The 22,855-nt window shown below is 44.8% G+C and overlaps 1 protein-coding gene across 1 annotated transcript in view; it reads right to left on the bottom strand.

The window, feature by feature from the left end:
• Nucleotides 1-22,143, bottom strand: part of LOC119161524 (cytoskeleton-associated protein 5-A-like) — a 33,027-nt gene extending 10,884 nt beyond the window's left edge. The window contains exons 1-9 of the mRNA XM_075876686.1: nucleotides 22,034-22,143; nucleotides 19,560-20,975; nucleotides 16,901-17,200; nucleotides 14,988-15,215; nucleotides 14,373-14,558; nucleotides 13,227-13,318; nucleotides 12,592-12,649; nucleotides 12,049-12,174; nucleotides 6,935-7,080 (exon numbers count right to left, since the gene is read on the bottom strand). Of these exons, the coding sequence (XP_075732801.1) occupies nucleotides 6,935-7,080; nucleotides 12,049-12,174; nucleotides 12,592-12,649; nucleotides 13,227-13,318; nucleotides 14,373-14,558; nucleotides 14,988-15,215; nucleotides 16,901-17,200; nucleotides 19,560-20,975; nucleotides 22,034-22,090 (2,609 nt within the window). The 5' untranslated portion in view covers nucleotides 22,091-22,143. The remainder of the gene's footprint in view (nucleotides 1-6,934; nucleotides 7,081-12,048; nucleotides 12,175-12,591; nucleotides 12,650-13,226; nucleotides 13,319-14,372; nucleotides 14,559-14,987; nucleotides 15,216-16,900; nucleotides 17,201-19,559; nucleotides 20,976-22,033) is intronic.
• Between the last annotated feature and the right edge of the window lie 712 nt (nucleotides 22,144-22,855).

Genomic DNA, 22,855 nt, shown 5'->3' with positions numbered 1-22,855 from the left:
TTTTCGTGAAAATGGCCTTTCTAGGAATAAAACAGCGCATGGGGACATGTATAATGCGGAGGTGCTATCACCCATATTAAAGTCTTTGCGCCTGATGACGCACGCGTGTCTAGCATATTAGCCGCAGCTAGGTTTGACAGCGGCCAAGGAGAGGTGGCTGTGTGGTCGCGCGAGATAGAATTAGCACAGTGATGTCGGTGGCACCACCTGGCAGGAGAGGTTAGGTCGGCACACAGGAAACAGTAAAGAGTCTTTACGGTTTGGTAGGAACGGACGTCTCCTGCAGTGGGCCCATAGAGACAGTACCACAGCTCGTTTCTCGTGGACTCCTCCCGACGAGTTGAAGGTTGGTGACACTGCATTCGTGGTACTTTGTACATTAGGGTTGTGCATATATTCAAACAAATATTAACATGTTCAGATGCCCTTCAATTCGAATTGAACTTATTTAAAGTTTTGAAGATCGAAATGAACGAATAAATTATTCTAAGTGTAACCTGCCTGTAAAGGTGGTTCCATTGCAGTAAAGAAGTGCTATAACGAAAAAACATCTTTTCGAAAAAAAAAATCTGGAATGCCGCGAAGCCCCACTTGTAGATGTATTAACTTCGCATCCATTCGTTTTTGAAGTTTAAAAGCTTGTTATAATGGCTCATATTCTTTCGGTATTAGAAGTTTTAAAGCATAACACATTTTGGAAGTCACTTGCATTCTATCGATGGTCAAATCCTGCTGCTATTCAAAGTTTGTTCAACTTCCCAGTGAACCAATACGATTGTCATTTGACATGCTTCGTTTCAATTAAAAAATTTGCAGGTTGGTCAGATCATGACAAATATGCTCATTTTTCTTCATAATATGCGCTATATACTACTAAAATTCAATTCAAAATAATTCTAATCAGATCAGTATTCACTTTGAACAAAAAATTTACAATTCGCACAAGCCTACTTTGCAAGCATGATGTTGCTTGTGCTATTTGGCATATTTTGTAAGGTTATTTATGCCTGTCGCTAGTGATGTTTTAGTTTCGGCTCGTAACCTCGTTGCGATTTAAAAGCAGGATAATAAATGTACACGTGTTTGTTGCCTGATGGCATGACTGTCCGTGAGCTCAAAGAGCCGCAATCTCTGGAGATTAAATTGACATAATGATGCCACACTCCCAAGCAGCACTGCACTCTCCAGTGAAATGATACAGCCCTTAAGAATACGTTAAAGTTAGTTTTAACAAAATCTGCCGGCACAAGTATGCTCAAACTTGGAACATTATGTAAGTTAATGAAAGAGGCTTATGTCTGACGATTTTATGGGATTGATTGTGTGGGGATCTGAAGCGCGCCCGCGACCTTTTCGAGGGCATCCCAGCGTACGGCCGCTCCTTTTCCCTTTCCCGTGCTCTGGTAACGGTGTGTGGTGATAGATGGCGCCCCGCATGGGCGCGTGTTCTCGGGGGCTGCGAGAATCAGCGAGGCCAAGTCATGTGCGCGCCGGAAAGTCTCTCTCCTCTGTTCGTCGGCGCCTGGTAAGCACGTGTTTTCTTCGACGGCGTCTCCTTTGTAGCCTGCCTGGGGGGCCTTAGCATCCCAGGCAGGCGTTTTTACTTGAGTGCTAGCCTGAGTACGCGTAGGCCTACGGCAAGTGCGGCTTGGTGTGGTCGCACCACATCAAGCAGCACTTGCCATAGGCCTACGCGTACAAAATTTGCCATAACTCTCGCGACCAGGCCCAGTGGCCATCATGAGAGTGCGCAGCACAGCCGCAAGGAACCTTTACCCGACCGCCGTGTCAAAGCTTGCCATTGCCAGCTGTGACGTGCTCGCGGTTTCCCCTTATCGTGAACGTCCACGTGCCGGAGCCTTTACTCCCCGCATCCCGGGAGCGGACGTTGTACTGTTGTTCGGGGTGCCGCCAAAGGCAATAAAGTGTTTGTGTATTTCTTTTATTAGAACACTGTCTGTTTTGCCGCGCCGCGCTAAACGCCTTGTTAGTTGAGCGCGCGCAGAGTGGTGCGCTACACGCGAGTAGGTGATGAAGACGCGGCCCTGTGGCTCGCTAAGCGCGAACCAGCGGTGATCGTTTGCTACTGTGAGAAGCGAGGTAACTACAATTTTAACTTAAAAATCGGTTTGATTTATAATTTGAAGGGTTCAGTTAATTTTGAAAAAGACAAAGCACTATGAATTTCATTGCAGAAGGTTCGACTGCGAAAATACTGAAGCGCTTTTACAAAAAATTGGGGGAACCCTAAGCTTCACCTTTAAGAGCTGAGCACTACTCTCAAACCTCCTTTTAAAGTACCTGGATATAAGAAAATAATGGATATAACGAAGTAAACAAAGTTTCTCTTGAAATCTCCTTTAAGAACCATACATTTTAAACCTTATTTTAACGAACTAAAATTGACTGGTAAATAGATATAACAAACTAAATTAGTCTATCAAATAGTCTATAAAAAATCAACCTTAGTGTGTCAGGTACTGTCAAGCTCGCTTATAACAAACCTGAGTGTGACGCGGCATCCGTTCGCTGTATCCCGAAGTTCGTAGTAAATTAAACACATCTCTTGAAAAAAGTTGCGAGTGAAAACAATTTTCTCCCCAAAAAAGTCCGTGATGCACTTGTTTCGAAGAGCAGAAGCGATAAGGGCGGCCTGGAGTTCATTTAAGACGGCAGGGTACTCGTTCGCCGAGGCCCGTGGCATAAGCTGCATGAGGCAGTGGCTCCAAAGTTTCGTCGTTCTCGCAATCCGATTCCTCAAAATCGCTCTAGCCACGTACTTCATTCACAATGTCCCAACTAGTGCATGGTTCCGCAGTTTCGGCATCATCATCCGCCGTAATTAAACAATCTCAACAGATTGTCCACCACCTCTACCAGGTCGGAGCCGACGATGCAATGCCACAAACCCCCGCCGCAGTGGTCCTGTTAGGACGTAACACCGACGTCGACGAAGTCGGCCTCGCGAAAACGGTTTCGCGCGCAAGAAGCCGCCACCACCGCCCACGAAATGTTCATCATCTCCACAGCTGAATACTGGGACGCCCGAAGCGGCAAGTTGGCTGCCAGATGGCCAACAGCTATCAGCAAGCACTCAGCAACGCGGCACAAAACGCGCGGATTACGCTCAAGCCAAGCGGTCACACTTGGCTTGAGGTTTTGTTGAGCGGCAGGAAAAAGCGTGCTAGTCTTACCGTCTGCCATCCCGACTACATACGCACACCAAGAGCAATCAAGGGGTGCACACGCGACACACGTGTCAGAACGCGTGGAACAGCTCTGGGCCCGTTTTCAGCCAGAAAACGAAACTAATTCAAGCCAGCGTGGCGGGCGTCGCGGAGCGGCGGAGACAGGCGAAGGCACGGAGGAACCTTCCTTCGCGGAGACAGGCGAAGGCACGGAGGAACCTTCCTTCGTGGGCGAAGGGGCTGTGATAAAGAAAGGAGAGCAGACTTGCGAGAGAAGGGCAAGGAGTTGCGATAAAAAGAGGGGATGATGCGGCGGGATGGGCGACCTTGAAAACCGAAACACACACGAAGGAAGGAGATTGGGTAGCTTGCTTGAAAGGTCCGCGAAACTCACACGTAGAAAAACTTGGAAAGAGTGCCTGCATGCGCAAAAGTCAAAGCATGGCCAACGGGATCTGTACGCGCGGCCGTGGTAAAAAAATCGTTTTGTTGCACAGGCGGGCTTGCGTGGCTTCACGAACTTCGATATTTCGCAATTTGTTCCACGCAAATTAACAGCCATTTTCGCTCTTCCGCACGCGCCCGGAAGGCATGCTGGGCAGAGTGCGAAGTGAGCGAGAACAAGTCCTAAACACGAAACAAATCGCAGAGTCGGTGGGGTAGAGTACGCGCGTGCACTAGACGCAGACTATCGTATACAGTCGGTGGCTGACAATGTTGGCAAATGGTCTGGTCCCTCCAGGCCGGCGACGCCAACCAGCGATCAAAAACAGGGTAGATGGCCGACCTGTCTTCGAAAGATCGGTGGCAGTGTGAAAAACTCTGTCCTCGTCTGGCGATGCGGGGTGCTCAGAGTAGCGGGGGGACAAAGGACGGAGGGGTGCATAACAAAAAGCAGTCGGGGCATGGAGGAAGGAAACAGCTTTCCTTCTTCCATGGGTTGGGGAGAGCGGCAACTAGAAGGTCACGGAGGCAGGGTCGGCGTTTGACAATAAGAAGGTATGGGCACATCGCCGATGCCTGATCTGTGCTCGAAATTTGTTTCCCGAAAAATCGGCAGACCGCTGACTCCATTTGCTGTACCCGACCAGCGGCGCTCGGGGACAATCGTTGTGTGTTTTGTGCCATTGAACCAATGTATATTTTCACGGTCACACGGATATTGTTTCTTTTAAGCGAAAGTTCGTTTTAGGTGGGGCCGTTTTAAGTGGGCTCGACTGTATAGCGTTTTCTGCGAAGTTTGACGCTCGTTCGGCACGGCTCTTTCAAAACTTCCGCGCCTACCTACAGCCACGCCCCGCGTGGCCAAGAGAGCCGACCTCCTCACACAGCCAGCGGAGACGATTGAGGAACCGCTCAGCGGGCCACATGACAGAGAAGCGGCGCTGCCGTGTAAAGCGATTTCCCTTTCACAACGGCAACGACTGAGTCTCTGCTGCTACAATGGCTGCTTATCTGCACCGAGAAAGGTGGACTCTCCGCGACAGCTTTCTTTTTTTCCCTCTCTCTGCGCGCCCGGCCTTGGAAGGAGAAGGGTCTCTACGTGCAGAGACTGAAAAGGGAGAAGCGTGGAACAGGCGTGTAGCAGAGCGGCATTTGAGAAGAGCAAACAATCCGCCATAGTCTTTTCTTTCCTTTTCTTCTTTTCCTTCTTCGCGCGCAGCGTTTAGAGGTGCCGCCGCGACATTGGACATGGTGCCGAGAGCATTTTCGGAGCGCGGAACCGTCGGAAGTGCTTGCCCGTTCGAATTACAGGGCGTTTTCGCCCATGGGAATACACATAGCTTTTACGGGACCTCAGTGTGAGTTGGAATTACCCGAAAGTTCGAGTTAATGAGATTTGACTAAGTTTATTTTCCGTGGCACGCGTAGTCGCGCTGCGGTAAATCGGACCGCAAGGCGGTTTCCTTCTTTGCATGCTTATAGGTATGCGCCCATCTGAGCATACACTGCCAGAAACTGTTATGATCGATATAACGCAATAATGAATATAATGAAATAATTGTGGCTCCCCTTAAACTTCGTTATAACAATGTTTGAGTGCATAGAGATATCCTATCTCTAGTGCGTACTTCAACAACTTAATGCTACCTTTATTGTTTCATCTTGCTCGAAAAGTTTAAAATGTGGATTATATAATGCAATCGATAAAGTTGAAAGTGGCTTGTACGAGTGAAGCTATCGCATATGGCCACATTCTGTGTGATCAGTGGCACGCTTTGAACCACGAGCAAACGCGCGTGTAATGTTTTTTAACTTGCTGCGGACGCACTACGTGGTGTTAAGGAAATATGCATAGCAACATGTGCGCCTTTCATAATGGGGTGCCACCTTTAAACCACATAGTTGTTATGATAATCGCGTGTTCCGACACCCGATGGCAGTGTACACTTCTAACACACAATATTACGGTGACATTATAATATACAGGATGTCTGTAAACCATGAAGGTAATCTTTACTGATTTTCCAAGCAGAGGAAGTTATTTTCACTGCATATCCAAGCAGGTGCATGGATGTGTGGTCGAACAGCTGCTTGTCACACAAACGACCTGGTTCAATCATCACTCGGATCTGGAATTCTTTTTTTTGTCATTTTTTTACTTGCAACTTGATTTTTCACTCAACCAACGACGGCCACGCTGACGCCATAATTTCTGCGAAACGAGCTTTTTAACGAGTTAGAGACGGCAGGAAGGGGATGATGGAGGCTTGCGAGGATAAAATCCGTAAAGAGGGGTTGTGAGCTCGAGCATGAGTTTCGACAAGTGGACCAGGGTTGCCAACCATAGGGTAATTTCCCTACTTTTAGGGTATTTTAGAAATTTTTTGGTGAGCGTAGGGTAGTTGAGTGGTGATGTAGCGTAGTTTCAACATTTAACTAGTCATTGATCTTTTTAGATCTCTTTAGAGTCCCTTTAAGATGCGTACAAGCTGGGATAAATAAATAGAACGTAGATATTTTGGCATGAATGGAGAACCTCCAATGACAGAGGGAACCAGTTTACAAGCGTTCAGACCAAGTGCGATTATCTCCGCACTGCAAACATTCAACATGCATCTTGGGCTGCCAAGCAACGAATATTGTTCCTCACTGTAACTAACAGCTTTATTTAGTTTGTTTTTAAACCGTACCACCTTTATTTAAAAAACTTTGCTACAGCAGCGGCACACTAGCTGAAATGAAGCTCGCAATTTGGGCTTCTCATTAGACACGGAATAATAATGTACGTGTAACAGAGCGAGTATGCACTTTCTCTCACACATGCACACGTACACACATATGGCAGCAGTTCATGCGGCCAGTTTTCGAATGACTGCATGCTGCCGTTCAAATCATACTATACATACCAGCCTTTGCATTTTAACAAGCATTGACCTGATGCGTGGAGAAAGCACCTTATCGGCCCTCATGGCCATGAACAGCCCTGGCAAGGCACTCCCATATTGTACATCAACACCCATAATGCTAATGGTGAGTAGCTGAATGGAAAAGACGCTGCTAGTAAAATGCCACAGATGTGGGTTTGGCTTCCACTTGCAGAGCTAACTTGTCTACAAATTTAAAGTTACCTTCTGTAATTCAATTGAACAACTTTAAGTATGGTTTCTCTCTGTTTACCAGTTCTTTTCTTCAATAAATGCGAATTTGAAAAATTGAACGTTTCCAAATACTTTAATTGCTCACAATGTTCCCAAGGTAAACAGCAGCAAAGCATCAGTCCAGCATGCCTTCTAACAACTTGCCTGATGTCAGTTCGAGGAACCAAGTCCTCCATATCGAGGGCAGCCTCTTGCGCCTCCTGTGCACTCTCCGGGGCATCACCTCCACCTTCGTTGACCGAGGAAGTTGGCACACCTCGAATGGGCGCGGGAGGTTTTTGACCTTCCAGCTGGACGTGTGAAAGATAACATTGCAATTGGAGGATCGAAAGTGCAAAGCTATGAACACTTGGACGAAACAATGCATCTTGCACCAGAACAGCTGTTCTGAGCTTTTTCCTTTCTCATTGAAACATTTTTGAATTGTTACACATAAAAGGCACACCCTGAACTGCTTTCAATCTCCTTTAACGCACAGTAATCCATTGCAGTTTCCTTTACTCAAACGCCGTAAATCTACGATGACTCCACAGAGGCACCAAGTGTTTTTTCACAAGCCGAGAACTCCCTAAGGTACAGTGAAACAGTGAAGAGCAGGACCTTCTTGAAAGGCGAATTTATAATTCACGAAAAGATTAGGTTAACCTGGCAGGTCCAAAAGAGCATTCATATCCAAAATGTGCTACTTAAAGGGCCTTTAAAACATCTCCAATCATTTTTTTTTCAAGATTTAAAGTAAATTCGCGCATTGAGTTCAGAATGCCATTAAGATCAACAGTGCCAAATCTGGCAGTTCCCCGAGCCGTGGGCGAACCAATTATTTCAAGAAACAATTTTTTGTCCCCCCCCCCCCCGATCTAATTATCCTCCGCACTGAACAATGTCGCCACTTGAGTATCCCCCCCGCAACACACACACACACACAAAAATTTGTCTGCTTGCAGGTACGTGCACCCCTCCCTCTTGCCCTCGCATAACGAGGAGGATAGACGAGCCTATGAACGAAGCGTAGCGAAGGAAAGGGTGAAGTAGGGCAGGGCCGCTTTTGGAGTATCGTATTTACTCGCATAATAGACGCACACCCAGTTTGGTCATGAGAAATAAGATTTTCTTACTCCCGCACATAATAGGTGCACCCCATAATAGTTGGACGAAATCAGTAGCTTGGTATCGCACTTGCACGGTTGCGATTCGATGCCCTATTATGTTAACTGGAGCGAGGAAAAATAAAAGAAGAAAGACCATGGCAGAGCTGCCGCGCTCGCCAAGTGAGGATGAAGGGCGGTTGCCTGGATATCGGGGTAACCTTAGTGCTGGCGTGGCTTCGGCTGTGCGCGCTCCTCATAGATCATGTGATTGCGTCCCCATCAAGTGCGTTTTCAGTTTCCTGTTAGGAAAAGTGTGGTCATTATCGTGTTTGCTACCTCCTTCACAAATTTAGAAACTTTTCGGCTTTCCGACGCGAGTTTTGGCCTTCGCTATCACTATACGCAGACTTGCACTATCGCTGTGGACTTTTGTCGCCGTAGACAGGCCGCAAACCTAAACATTGTATCACGCGAGCTACTCCTGGATCCATGCTCGAGTGTGATCTTTTCGGCGCCCAATCTTAATGTCTTGTACAAAGTGCCCGCAACATGCAGAACCATAGGTGGCCGCGAGCAATCAAAGTTGCGGTTTCGTACGAAATCAACGCAAGTGCTTGAGGTGGCTTCACTTGAAGAAAATGGGGTGTGGGTGGTGCTTGTAGCACTCGAATGGTGGTTCACGATGCGATTGCAATGTCTTTAGATATACGGTGAGAGCTAGTGAAATCGAACAGCCAGTACTATTCAGCGCACAAAATTTCAGTGGTAGTTTGAAACTAGAAGTGCGCGAATATCAAAATTTCTGAATATGAATACATAGTTCCAAATAAGAATCGAATAATAAAAAGATGCAATTTTTTTCACCAGTATTCTTTCACTCAATCATATATTTCTGCTGGAAACAGTACCAATGGTAGCTACTCTACCGTATATATTCACATAATGATCGCACTTTGTTTTTTCAAAAAAATTTACTCCAACTTCAGGATGCGATCATTACGCGGGGTAAATTTTCCGTGAAAAAATATTCTGAGCACAGGAAACGCAAAAAAAGTCGCTTATCAGAATTCTTACGGTAGCTATCATGAACTTAATTAAAAATAAAAGTAAATTAAGGCTTACCTTTGTAATAAAATGCACACATTACGCAGGAGATACATGCATGGCACACTGCCCTTTTATTTTTTTCCCTTACTGACCCCCTAACGTACATTCAGACTCCAAAGCATCACTGGCGGCAGGGCCGTCGCCACACGATTCCCTGTCGGAGCCGGCAGTGTCTTCACTGTCCCACAGAGGGTCATCTTCCGTTCCGTCGAGCGCGTTGGAAATGCCAGCGATAGTCCATTCCGCCGCATGAAGCGTGTCGTCCAGCCTGAACTGGCGCGGAAGTCCTTTGTGGCTATTCCCAGCCTCCGGGAAACTGTGCACGCCTGTGTCCGTATCATGTCTAATGACACTGCAAAACCGTCCTTGCTCATGTCCTTCACGTATCCGAGGACTGCCTTTTCAATGTCAGGGAACTTGCCAGATTTGGCTCTACGGAAAGCCCATCGCGTGCTGTTAGTAGCCATGAGCATGTCACGCTGTTTTTTCCAATATCGGATCCAGATTTCGTCGACGCCGAAATGTCTGCCGGCAGCGCGGTGGCCGTGCTCTAGCGGGTAGTCAAGCGCCCTCAGCTTGAACGCGGCAGTAAAGCTCGCATACCGCCCCATGGTGAACTGGTGCTTCAACAGACGATCACAAGGCACACACACAAAAAAAATGTGGTCTCAGAGAAAAAAAAACATTGCTGCGGGATGAACACAGGTCGACCAACATGTGGCCGCCGCTGTAACAGTGCGGGATGTCAAAACAAACATGGCTGACGGAGCGAAGCACTCCGTGGAGCAAGGCTACCCATTCTTTTTCTTATTTGCGTCAGCTATGGAGGTTTTGAGTGCGTCACGTGCGTCAAAACAGCTTCTTCCATCTAAATAAGGAATGCTTTCATTTATTTCAGTAATGTTACGACATTAGCATAGTGATGCCCTCTTTCAGATCACATAAATAATGATAGACGTGTTCAGCTAGACTTGGCACATGACATATCGATACGGCAAGTTCAGGGTGCGATCATTACGCGGGGGAAAAAAAAGTCGAATTTAGATGACAAAAATTAGGGGTGCGATCATAACGCGAGTAAATACGGTAGTCTGTTATTGCACAAAAAACGAAAATGCTCACCACCAGTACTTGCCAGGAAGCATATGACTAATAATTGAGCTTGCGACTCTGATGTCTTGTGTTCAACTCTCATGTTGAACAAAATTTTCGTACTGCTTTTTAATTATTTTTTGTGGTTGCTCTTACAAAAAAAAGAAAGGTTTTCTACCTGCCATGATGACTAGTGGTAGTGAGCATGAGGCCCCTGGTTTAATTCCTCCATGGCAGCCATATCCTGATGAGGTGAAATGTAACAGTTCACACGCGTACCTAAGACTAAGCGATTTATAAAGCAGCCTAGGTGGTCACAATTCAGCCAGTATCTCACACTATCAGTTTTGACTCGTAAAACCCCAGATTTTATCATTTTCTTTTTAATTTGTGCTCCTGTTCTCTCCGGTCAAGCCACTGAGGCAAATAGGAGAACTTGGGGAGTCTTTCAACTACACAGCAATACTCGTTATTTGACTTGTTTTTGTTCCCTTTCTCGAGGACTGCCCACTCCCCATTTTCCGATCAAGAGTACTCTGTCACGCTGATAGCTACACGATCGTTGCCAAGGTGTACCAGGCGCTGTGATAGCACAAGACGCACATGTGAGATAGGCGATTATTGATGTGCGGTAGAAAGACACCCCAATCACACCTTTTTGTTAACGCAGCCACAACTCCCAGCGACGAGGGCACTGTTAAGCTGCATCGCGACCCCTTTCGGCGCACTGGCTGCTAATGGCAGTTAACTGATATTGGCAAAAGAGCGAGATCACACAGACGAAGCTATAGAGGATTGATTGCAGGAGACGCTGCCGCGCGAGTGCGATGTGTATACGACGCATTCCCGAAGGTGCTGTCGGGAACACAGTGAAACTACGCATTAAGTGCCTCAAATTTCCGCCTGCCGCTTTACATTACAGAACTATATGTTATGACGCCATTGTAAGCTGCTGCACAAAAAAGTGCGTGGCCTTTTGTTTGCCACTGCACGGAGAAACACCAACTTATTCACATGACCATATGTGCGACCATGAAATAATTTGGGAACTATGAAGAGAATACATGCTGAAGTAGCGGCACAGCCGATTGACGACTTGTAAGGCTTTGTTGCGCATGTTCGCAAGGCCATTCATTAGTGAAAAATGGCCCAGCTACACACAAAACGCGTTATCATCACGTCAAGCCGAGTGCTATACTTGCGTGCAGTGCGTCGCCTACCAAGCTCACTTAGTCCGTGCCGCTCTCTGTTATACGCGTGCACTTGCGCTTGTGCAGAGACGTTTTTTCTTCGTACTCGCTCGCCACGGAACCGATATATGCTACAACAGCTATTTTGTCGACCCAATGCAGCATTGACGAGTTGCTTTCGTTTCGATGAGCAATGCAGCAACAGATGGAGTGGTTGGTACGCTTACACGAACAGTAACAGCGCTAAACAACCAAGCCCCACATACTGCCGAGCAAGCAGTACACAATTTAAACTGAGATATTTATCATTGGTAGGTTTGTCACGATGACCTGTCACCGCATTCATCGATAGCCGTCACCAAGCTTCCATGAATTGCTGTGCAGGCGATATAATACTCGTGCCGAAGTCTTAGTAATCACTGCATGAACTGCATTAACTTAGTAATCACTGCATGAAGTAAACACTGCTGTTATTGGAAATGTGCCAAATCTGAAGTTCTTCACAGCGAGACATGTGACAGAATATTCGTGAAGATAGAATATTTGAAGAATATTGTGAATTGTTCAAATATTTTAAATTATCGAATATGCATTATCGAATTGAATACTAACATCACAAATGCAATATTTGATGAATATTCAAAACTTTCAAATATTCGCACATCCATACTTGAAAGGTAATCGGCGAATTTCCGCAATGGCACTTTCTTTTCATAAGAGCTTAAAACAACACTGGCTAAACGCCATCAACATGCATGAGGTGTATAATGACGCCACCAACCTTTGCAAGTTCCGCATCAAGCTGCTGCACAAGGACGGCCTTCTCCCCTTCAAACAAGGTCCTCAGCGTCTTGCCCATGTAGAGGTACAGAACACCAGCCAGAGTGATGGACGCTGTTCTCACTGCCTGTTCATACAAGAGTCAAATTCACTCATTGAATATTACTGAAGTGATCGTCTGACATCGCAAAATGCAGCTAGGACGTCTACATTAACACTGAGAAGAAAATGTAAAATTAAAAGGTCTCCATTAACAAACAGTTTACAAGGATGGAGCCACTTCTGTTCACAATACCCAACAGTCGCTAGTGATGCGCAGAGAAACCTTCACACAAAAGCAATAGGAAGCTTCCACAGCCATGGTGGTAATCGCAAGCCCTGCACTGCGGAAACACCTGGCTTTGCTGTCTCACCATCCGTCATTTGCACCCTCTTTGCACTTTCCTCAGACAAGTCCTCACACGCAAAATGCAACATTTACGCAACAACAGTGGTGAACAGTCGCACTGTACAGCACAAAAAAAAAGCTCTGGCTCATACTCACAGGGTTCGAAGCAGCCAGACCTTTTTTTATGCTTTCAATGACTGGTTTCACTGGAACCCTGCAAAATAACAAGTATGTGAACATCAGACAAGTGAAGTACATTGCAATGCTTCAAACAACACTAGATCGTTGACTGCTCTGGCAAAAAATTAAGGTGATTTCACACTAGTTGTGCAAATTCCGAAGGATTTGCAGAGCTGGGCGGCATTTCTTGCTTTTCTTCGGTTTTATTTCTTCCCTCTTTTTTTCCTGTCTTCTTTGAAGTTTTCTGCATTTACTTTTTCTTTTTTTCTATTCCCTTCTCCCTCTTTTCTTCTATGTATCCCTTGCTTTCCCCCTTTTTCTTTTATTTTTTAAATGCGGGTTTGCGTGCATTATGCTAAGTGGTGACAGCTTGTGACAGCATACGACGTCCCGGGTTCCTGATTTCCTCCACACTTATTATCATCATCGCGGCACCCAAAGAACAAGAAGAGGAAGACTTCTTGGTGTTACAGATGGCTATGCTATACGTGGTTTTGCCTGCGTTACACAATGCAGTGGCAGTATACGACATCTCGAGCATCTATAGTGCTCCACACTTAAAACCCAGTGTGTCTGAAATGCATAGTTGCCCAGTTTTTGAAAAAACTTACTTGAGCCCGAACTCTTTGATAGCATTGGCCAGCCACATCAGGCTCTCACTTTGGTTTTTCGGATTCTTCTGGGCAAAACAAAGCTGGAGAACCTGGAGAAGGAAAAAAATAAAGTGGTACTAACATACAAGAGAAACTCACAAAGCAACCTGAAAGCTTCAGTATCTAGCATATTTTAACTAAAAGTTTAAAATAAACACATGCTCTAAAAGGGCTTCAAGCTAAAACCCAGTTTGCCTAAGATGCTGCAGCAAAGCAGAGTTTGTAATCTACTTCCTGTGTTAACACAGTTACTATGCTTAGCAAATGCACAAGAGACTATGCTAGTCATGACAGTAAAGCAAACTACGAGTAATAGCACCTGACAACTCAGGTGCTTAGGCTGAGTATAGCTGTGTAGGTTGACCCAGTTTCGGCTCTTCACAAGGTATAGGCCAGCTGTAAGGAAGACATTGTGGGGGTAGGATGAAGGAGTAAACTTTTGTCAAGGGCTCTCATGTTAAAAACTACAAAGCTTTTTTTTCATGACCAACACTATATCTCTTCATACTGCCCTATTATTTGAAGAATTTTGTGGCATTTTACTCTTAAAAAACACTGTTGGCAATCACGGTTTTTATGAAAGGCAAAAATTAAATGAAATCAATATATATATCACACCAAGGTACATTGCCTAGCTTACATGTTTCATTACAATGAGCATGTGTAGATTAATTTCACAAGTGCATTGCAATGCTTGCCTTGAGCATGCGTCGATGAATACCAGAATGCGCAGCTATTGTTTTTGGTTAACCTGTCGCACTAAGAACCAGGGAAGAGCCAGTGAAGTTCACAATCTTTTCTTTAAATTTTAAAATGTGGAAAAAGTGAACATCACATTGCCAAGTTTGAACTGCAAACACTGACCGAGAAAGTTAATGCTAGAAAAAAAGAAAAGTCGGAGCACCTTATTTAGTGAATAAAGTAGGCTTGTGCATAAATTTTTGACTAAAGGTGAATTCGGTGAATAGCAATTTTGTTGAATAGCAATTTGGCCCAGAAGGTGCCAAATGCCACAAATGGATGTAAACTACGACGTCCACATGAATTGTGAATTTCTAAAGCGCAAGAATCAAATGAATGCGAGTAGGAGACATGCTCCAGTACCTCCTGGCCAACATGGTCTAGGGAGGTGGCCTCAGCTAAGGCCGTCAGGGCAGATGTGGCGCCCTGGCCATTCTTGATGTCCCCGACCTTGTCCACCAAGTCTGCCAACATGCAATCGGCCACGCACAGGGACACAGGCCCACCACCCAGTACCACCAATAAGGTTTCCAGCTTCAGCTTCAGCACCTGCGCAGACATGCATAGGTTGGCATGCAGAGAGATCGAAGAAGAAACAGCAACGAAACCCTAGACTCTATATCGAGAGTCTGAAAATCTGGAAATCGAAGTTACAGTATAATTGCAAGAAGTTATACAGCTCTAGTCTTACAGTTATACAGTTGTACATCTGCACACACATCAACACACCTGGTAATATAACCGATGCTTTATACAAACTCGAAACTAAAATATAATGAACACAGATAAAAATAAATACCCGTTACAACAAAATAAAGGAAAATTGTCTTGCAATAGATACATAGTGTTGGAAATAAACTTTTATAACAAATTTTCGAACATTACGAACATTCGTGCAAGATGCAATTTTGTTAGAATGCGCTTCGTGTGTATATAGAAGAGAAAGCTTTCATACGAATATTAAAGAAAATGAAAAACCTGGAAGTTTGTGTCTCGAAGTCCAGGTTTACGGCACAGCGTCTTCGCAATGACTTGAACAGGCAGGCTTCCTTCCATAGCCTCGACAACTTCCTTCATCTTCTCAACGGCAGACAAACGATCTTTCCAGTTTGCGCTCCCCAAAGCCGCAAGCGTTTCCTCTGGGAACAAGGCTGCTGCTCGGCCTTGAACCTCTTCGTCTGCCAGAGCCATTTCGGAGAACACAGGCTGCAAAGACAAAAACAGCAGAGAATGTGAAACAAGGAGACCTTCGTAAGAATAAAAGGGGTACGAAACAAAACTAGTCAAGGAGTGCAACACCACTGAAATAGATGGATGTGCAGATATAGGGTGCATGTGTGTGTGCGTGTGCATACAAAATTTACCCTCACTTTGTGCACAGATGTTCAGCACATGAAAAAGCTTGTGAAGGCCTTCCCAGTTAATACTGTGTTCTTAGAATGCCAACAGGTGATACGAACTAGCCTGTTAATCTAAGTATCCATTCAATCGTCATCACTATCACACCACCATTAATGAGGCGAACTCCCTGCCTTAAAAAAGAAAAAAGAAAAAATCTAGGAGAACGCCTGAGCTTCATCTTCAACAGTAAGACTGGCTGTTTCAAACCATTCTAGAATGTTTGCTGGATGAACAGTTGCCAAGTGTCCATTAGGCCACAATTCTTCCTTTTACAAATAGGCGAAATAAGCTAATCGCCCGAAAGGTGCCGTGCACACTTTGTAAGGGATTGGCAGCTTTGAACCGCCAACTCGTTCTACAATTCTCTTTTTTTTTTCGACACCTGGTGTGATTCGAGTACGATTCTGCCATGCGAAATTTTTATTTGTTTGTTTATTTATTTATTTATCAATACGGTTGGCCGAAGGCCGTTACAGGGTGGTTGCGTTACAAAATATGCAATAAAAAAGGGAGAAAATGCAGTCGCAATCGAGGACAGACTAAAAGTACACTAGGTACAGTATATTACGTGTGTGAGGGACTCCACCCACTACACAACATTTTTTATCAATTTTTTTCGAAGCAATTTCAAAAACTCCAGTGGTTCCATGGTAGAGCACCTTCTAGCCACACAGAAAACCTGCGTTCGATTCACACCTGAACAAAACAGTTTTATTATACTTGTTTTCATCTATCTCGAGTTTTCTCAAAAGACAATACTGATTATTTGGTCAATACCAAAGATGCAGACACTGATATTTCTGCATAATGAGCACTTTAACGCAACACTCTTAGAAAAATAAAATACACTCAGCACATGATGGGATGCCAATGTGCCCGTATTGATTGATATGTGAAGTTTAATGTCCCAAAACCACTATATGATTATGAGAGACGTCGTAGTGGAGGGATCCGGAAATTTCGACCACCTGGGATTCTTTAACGTGCACCCAAATCAGAGCACACGGGCCTACAACATTTCCGCCCACCTCGCAAATACAGCCGCCGCAGCCGGGATTCGAACCCGCGACCTGCGGGTCAGCAGCCGAGTATCTTAGCCACTAGACCACCGCGGCGGTGGGCCAATGTGCCCATAGCAGTCATGTTTTAGAAAAGCAATAAATAAAAAGCATTCTTGTGCTAAGCAATAGGAATGGTGTAGCTACTGACCCCCATCACAGGAAAAGCAGAGAAGAAAACATACCTGGAAACCATAACTAATCCAGGTTTTTTTTATGTGGCAATTACAAAGACTTTATTACAAGGCATGAATCAGGACCTCTGAATTAATTTTTTCCTCGCCCAAGATTTTTAACGTTTATAAACACAAGTCGTCTTGCATCACAATGCATTGAAGATGTGGTTGTTGCGACTGGTGCCGCACATGCAACCTCCAGCTCAATGGCAAAGCTGCCATTCCAGTTAATAACCGAGGCCGGGGTGGCACAAACCTTGGAAGAAGCACTGCTGCCCGACTGTGCTTTCGCAGGTCCAGGCGCTTTAGCCTTTTGCGTGGCTCTTGCAGGGGCAGACGATGGCGCAGCAGAAGAAGCAGCCCCCGGTCTCACGACCCGGGCACCACCACGAGGTTTGGCCAGTGCAGTTGCAGCCTTCCTCTCTGGGGCGGCTTGTGCTTCCGGCTTTGACTCTGTGCTACTCGTGCCCGAGGACGCAGCAGCAGCAGCAGGCTTGCGACGGGCCTTTTGAGGTGGTGCAGCAACCACTTCTGCTTTCTCACAGCACTCTTTTACCTGTTTTGAAAGGGAAATGTTTCAGTTACAGAGCTCAACATCAAACCTCGCAGGCTGCCGATATGCCGAGTTAGGGCACGTGACCGAGGACATGAAAAAGAGCTAGCACAATAATGTTGATAATCACAGTTCCTCGCTTCTACATGTGTAAAACCTCGTTAATTCAAAGTCACTGGGACTGTGAGAATTCTTTGAATTAAGCCCATTTTTGAATTAACGGAACATACAAAAAGTGCGACGAAAGGGACTTGAAATTATTCAAAGTAATCAGGGCTGGTCGTTTGCTGTGTCGGCGAGTTTGCGGTTCCAAGGGTTATGTTTTCCAGCAATACCTGGCCACAATATTGCCGAAAACAAAGGGCAATTCCAGGCCTCGCTGCTGCCATCACAAAAAAATAATAATAAAAAAGGGGGTGATCAACTGAAAAAAAAAGACTTCTTCACTACAACAGAACAGTGACATGCGGACAGCATGTCGCCTGCTCCTCCCTGCGTTAGCACGTAAAATAAAGAACTTAATAATAAACAGTGACAAAATTCGCTAAGTGTTCTGGCTCAGAAACGTCATCTTTGAAGCTTGCAAACAGAGTTATCAAAGTAGGCATTGTAGGCGAGAACACAGCTAGCAGATCAAGTGCACAAATCGCTCCAGCAACCACCAATCGGAGAGTCGCATATATCGCGAATGCCACCAGACTCACTTTTATTAATTTCTTTGAATTCCCAGAAAGAATAGGTAAATCATGACGTGCCGACGTTGCAAAAAGCATAAAACTTGCTGCCCGTGCATCTTTACTGTATTGCAGTGAAGCCAATCTTTTTTATCCGTGGGCACACATTTAAGTCGATTACAAGACCGTATTTTATTTTTAATTATATTTTTTGTGCTGGAAGTAGCAAGGCTGAGGTGGTTCAGCTGTCACTCATTAGCATTGCTAAACTAGATTGCCTAATGGCTCTTAAGGGCTGTCGTTTCTGCGGACTTGCGCTGGAATCAGGATCAGAAAGAATTGGCACACTGCAGCCGAAGTTTTTGACTTAACCCAACTTATGCTGACCGCCGCTTCAAACTATCTGCTTAAACTTCCACTGTAAAATACGGGCGCGCGGAAAAACTTCAAATTAGGCATGACTTTAAAATAACCGAGTTTGAATTATGGAGGTTTTACTGTACTTATGCTTAACACCCGTTTACAGTTTTGCTGTACTGTGGTGGGGCCTACACATATAGTTGTAACTAAAGAGACCAGGAACTGCATGAATTGTTTGCTATATGAGAAATTTCTTAGCCAAATCCCAAGCAAATTGCTTCACATGAAAATCTTGCGATGGCTTACCGAGGTATCCATGTACTTCCTTAAGCAATACGGTGGAAAGCTGGGTGGATTATGAATTAGGAAAAAACGATACAAGATAGCGGAGATTAAGTAAAAGAAACATTGAGCACACCCGATGAGAGCCGACGTATATCTGAATCTTATATCTGACCCAGAACAAGGTAATAAAATAAATAGGAAACAAATAAAACTAAGGACGAAATGAGGTAAACATAGCAAACATACATTAAAAACAAAGGGGGGAAAAGTGTGCTTTGCTAATTAAAGCCTAGGTTAACCAGCAGCGAGGTGTTTTTTCTTCCACTTTACTTCCTTTTCTATAAATCACCACACCACTGCTGAAAAACTATATGAATAATTTTCTCCATGGCTCCGTTGATGTCACTATCAGTTTAGTTAGGCGACATCTAATAAAGCAATAACCCTTAAAAGCCTTCTACCACACCAATCCAGACTTCAAGTACAGACTATACCTCCCAAGTAATAAAGTTCCTTGTCATCCAGGTTATGTTTGTTAACACTGATTTGTTCTCATGGCATGAAAAATATTAGCTATCAGAAAACAATACAAATGGAGAGAGGGAGAAAGGCTGGCTAGTCAGGAACAACTGTAGCACTTCAGCCAGTGGCGGATCCAAAGGGGGGGGGCAGTAGGAGCGATCCCCCCAAAGCTTGTGTCAGCCCCCCCCCCACTTCAGTGCTTGTACTCCACCTCCTATCAGCAATTAGGAGAAATGAGTGAAGCCACTGGGGGCACACATAAACAGTATTTAAGCTATGAAATGGTTTTTCTGCTGAAATGGTTTTTCTGCTAACAAAGTCATGACCACGCCCCCCTCTTCCTTTTTTAATGTTACTTCAGGCACCCTCCCCCTAGAGCGAGTGGCTGCATGCATCCCTAACTTCAGCTACACAACCCTACCCTGTATCAGCCGTGCACAAAGCAGGCCTCGTATGTACAGTTGGATGCCCCCCTTGTGCCTGTGAAATGAACAGAAAGTTATCGAATATATTAAGCTTACCTTTTCCATCTTGGGATTGTCCAGGTCACCAAGAAAAGGTGCTATCACCCTTTCGCCGACCACTTTCATCGCTGTCCCCAAGGCCATGCTTGCACCTTCCCTCACAGCTGGGTCAGAGTCAGTCAGAGTCTTGAGCAACGACGTCACTAATGCTTTCAGCAGCTTCTTGTTCAACAAGGCCGGCGTAGATTTCGAGAAGACACGTGCTAAGAACAGGGTCGTCTCCGCCTTTATCTGTGGATTCTTGTTGCTCAGGGCCCCCGTCACATTCTCCAGGATTGCTTCCAAGTTTGTGGCCTGGAATGCATTGTCCAGAGCCTCCCTCAGAGCAGTCACCACGTTCTGCTTCTTCTCCTTGAACTTTTCTAAGTACGCCGAAATGCACAAATTCGCATATGGGTGAAACTTCTGCCTCAGACCAGCTGCCAGCCCTGCCAAGCATTTGGCTGCGAGCGCCACTACAATTACGTTACTGTCCTTGGCCACAATCCTCTTCAGTGCCTTGACGAGATCGTCATAGTCACCAGGTTCGAGCTTAGGATTGCTCACGAGCTCAAGGAGCTTCTCTAGCGCCTCTTTTCGCTCTTGCCACTTCTTCGCCTCGCACTGCTCGTAGAAGTCCTTGGGCAGCTTGGAGAGAATGTCGACAGCTTCTAGCAGTTCGTACGCATCAACAGTGGCACCCCCATCACCACCGCACTCCTCTACCTCTTCGACACAATCCACGCCATTGGTGCCAGTCTCAGCTGCCTGTGCCCTTCGTGCCTGCTCCGAACGGATGTAACGCTCGGCAGTAGCAGTGCCTTTCTCCACGTTGGCAAACTCTGCTTCAAGCTCGGACACCTGAATGGGCTTCAGAGATTGCAGCATTGGTTTCAGGGCATCTCCAATCCATCGATAGATCTCGACAGTCAGCAGCTTGCTTTTTTCACGCACTGTCTTGTCCCTGTCCTCGAGGAGTTTCGGAAGTGCTTTGAAGAGAGGCTTTACGGCTACAACGCGGGCACCGTACAGACGCAAGCACTCTCGCAGTGTTGCCACGCATGCCGCCACTATTTTCGGGTTCTTGCTATCCAGTGCCTTGACAAGTTCCTCCACAACCACATCTTGCTTCTCAATTTCGACGTACATGTAGATGATCTCTTGCGCCAGTTCCCGTGTCTTCTGCTTCGGAGCGGCGATGCACTTGGTGACGAGCCCGGTGAGGACGTCGCCACATATGCGATTGGCCAGGTGGGCATTTTCAACAAACGACAGGACAGCTGCGAGTCCCTTTTCCTGAGACACAGCATTGCTATCTGTGACGAAGTTCTTTATGAGAGGCAAAAACTTCTGAAACTCTGGACTCTTGGGGTCTGTGACGGAACCGAAAAGCTTGGTGGCATCTTCATACCCACTAAGACGAGCTTTCCACAGCTGAAAGAAAGAACAAAGAAAAATCGTAGTAAGTGAACTAAACAGCAATACATGTAAGGAAGTATTTTTGAAACATTGGGGGTTGTACAATATGTGAAATCTTTGTTTTAGCGATAGCTTGGCAGACTATACACTTCAATGTTAATAACAGGCTTTTCGAACAGTGGCTTCAAATCAAGCAAAATTAAACCCAACAATGCAAGAGGCAGATACAGCATTGCACATTTTCAGCAATAACACAGACACTGATAGTGAAAAGTGCCACCACATTTAAAAACAAACACAGGAAGAAGCAAGCAAACACGTTATTGGTGAATATGTTACTTTGCTCAAAGAAGTTAGGCTTCACATTCTCTATAAGTATGCAAAAGACAATCTGTACTTACTACTTATATCAAGGATGTGTTGTACGTGTGTATAGATGTCAGAAATTTTCAAATACAAAATCGTATGTCTATTTCATGTGAAGCAAGATTCATTTTTTTTTCAATTTACATCCCTTTTCTATCAAAATATAACCCACAGGTAAAGCTTTTATAACCCTGTGGATGTAGTACGAGGATGTCTCATGATACGGAGCCAACAATCTGATAGACATTGGTGGTTTCTAAGCATCTAAAATTTTAATGTCAAATTTACTTGGAGGTAGTGACATCACGTTGAATACTATGCCACTGGTGGGCAGTAGTTAGTGTACAGTGTTCCAGTCTTGTGCAATGCTGTCAGCAACACAACTTGAAAAAAAGCTGTCAATATGCGACTAATGCTTGATTTGACATTGAATTCAAAAAAGCTTTGTTCACACATTGTTATTTCGGTGCAATGCCCAAGTTATTAGAAGTACTATGCATGCCTATCTTATAAACTAGCATCACAGTTACCAATGCTGAGATCGATGTCAACACAGAAAACAGTTTTCACAGTTTGATCACAGTGCCAGGAATACGAACAAAACAGAATTGGTATAAAAGCACAATGCCCTGTCTTTCTATATTTCTTATTAGTAGAGTCTTGTTTTGTCAGCCAAGAGTAGTGAATGAAGTGAACAGTAGTAATACCTTATGCTGACAACGGTCCTCCACAGACAGCTTCAAATATTCAGTGTCATCAGCCATGTTTTCAATTTAGAACTGTCTGAAATAAAAGCAGCAAAGCCATGAAAGTAAATATTAGCAACAACTGTGATTGTACAAAAGCACAGACAGCAATGGAACATAAGGCTAAAAAATAAAGAGTTTTGTTTTCTATGAAAACTACCTAAAATTAGCACCACCAGCAGTAGGGTACAAAAGCATTTCAGGCTGAAAGTGTCGGGAGTATGAAAACAATTCATCCCTTTGATACAAATCGGCGTGAACTTGCTTGACTGCCTGCATCTTCGCAACCCATTCCAATAAACGCGAATAAAGCGCATGAAAAATGCATGGTACTGTAAAGGGTATTCTTCATTCAAAGCATTATAGGTTAAAAGGCTTTGTTTACTAGGCACTCTTGACCACTCCTACAAGAGAGCAAGTTGAAAAGTAAATTTGCATAAATCAGTACATTGCACAATATATTTCTTTTATGCATGCAGATATTACCAGAAAGCAGTCCATCACTGCATCACAATTGGAAACACCATATTTATGGTAGATTCACTAACACGAAAGATTTTTTCAAAGCTTGTTTAATGATTCTGAAGGCCAGTTCCGATAAAAAAATTGGCTTTTGCATAACCACTACGTGTAAAGATGTGGCTATTCCAATAAGAAATTCTCAGTAAAAGCTGGTGCAGCAAGAAACGTTCCCACTAAATACAATGTCATTATAAACCGTCGGTTTCAAGTAAGATGACACATTTTTCAATTTTTAATGTACGCAATGCCTGAAAGAACATC

The sequence above is a fragment of the Rhipicephalus microplus genome, chromosome X (genome assembly GCF_043290135.1).
Source record: "Rhipicephalus microplus isolate Deutch F79 chromosome X, USDA_Rmic, whole genome shotgun sequence".
In the NCBI taxonomy this organism is placed as follows: Eukaryota; Metazoa; Arthropoda; class Arachnida; order Ixodida; family Ixodidae; genus Rhipicephalus; species Rhipicephalus microplus.
The sequence above is the reverse complement of the archived record's forward strand: the minus strand, read 5'-3'. Positions and strand labels throughout refer to the sequence as shown.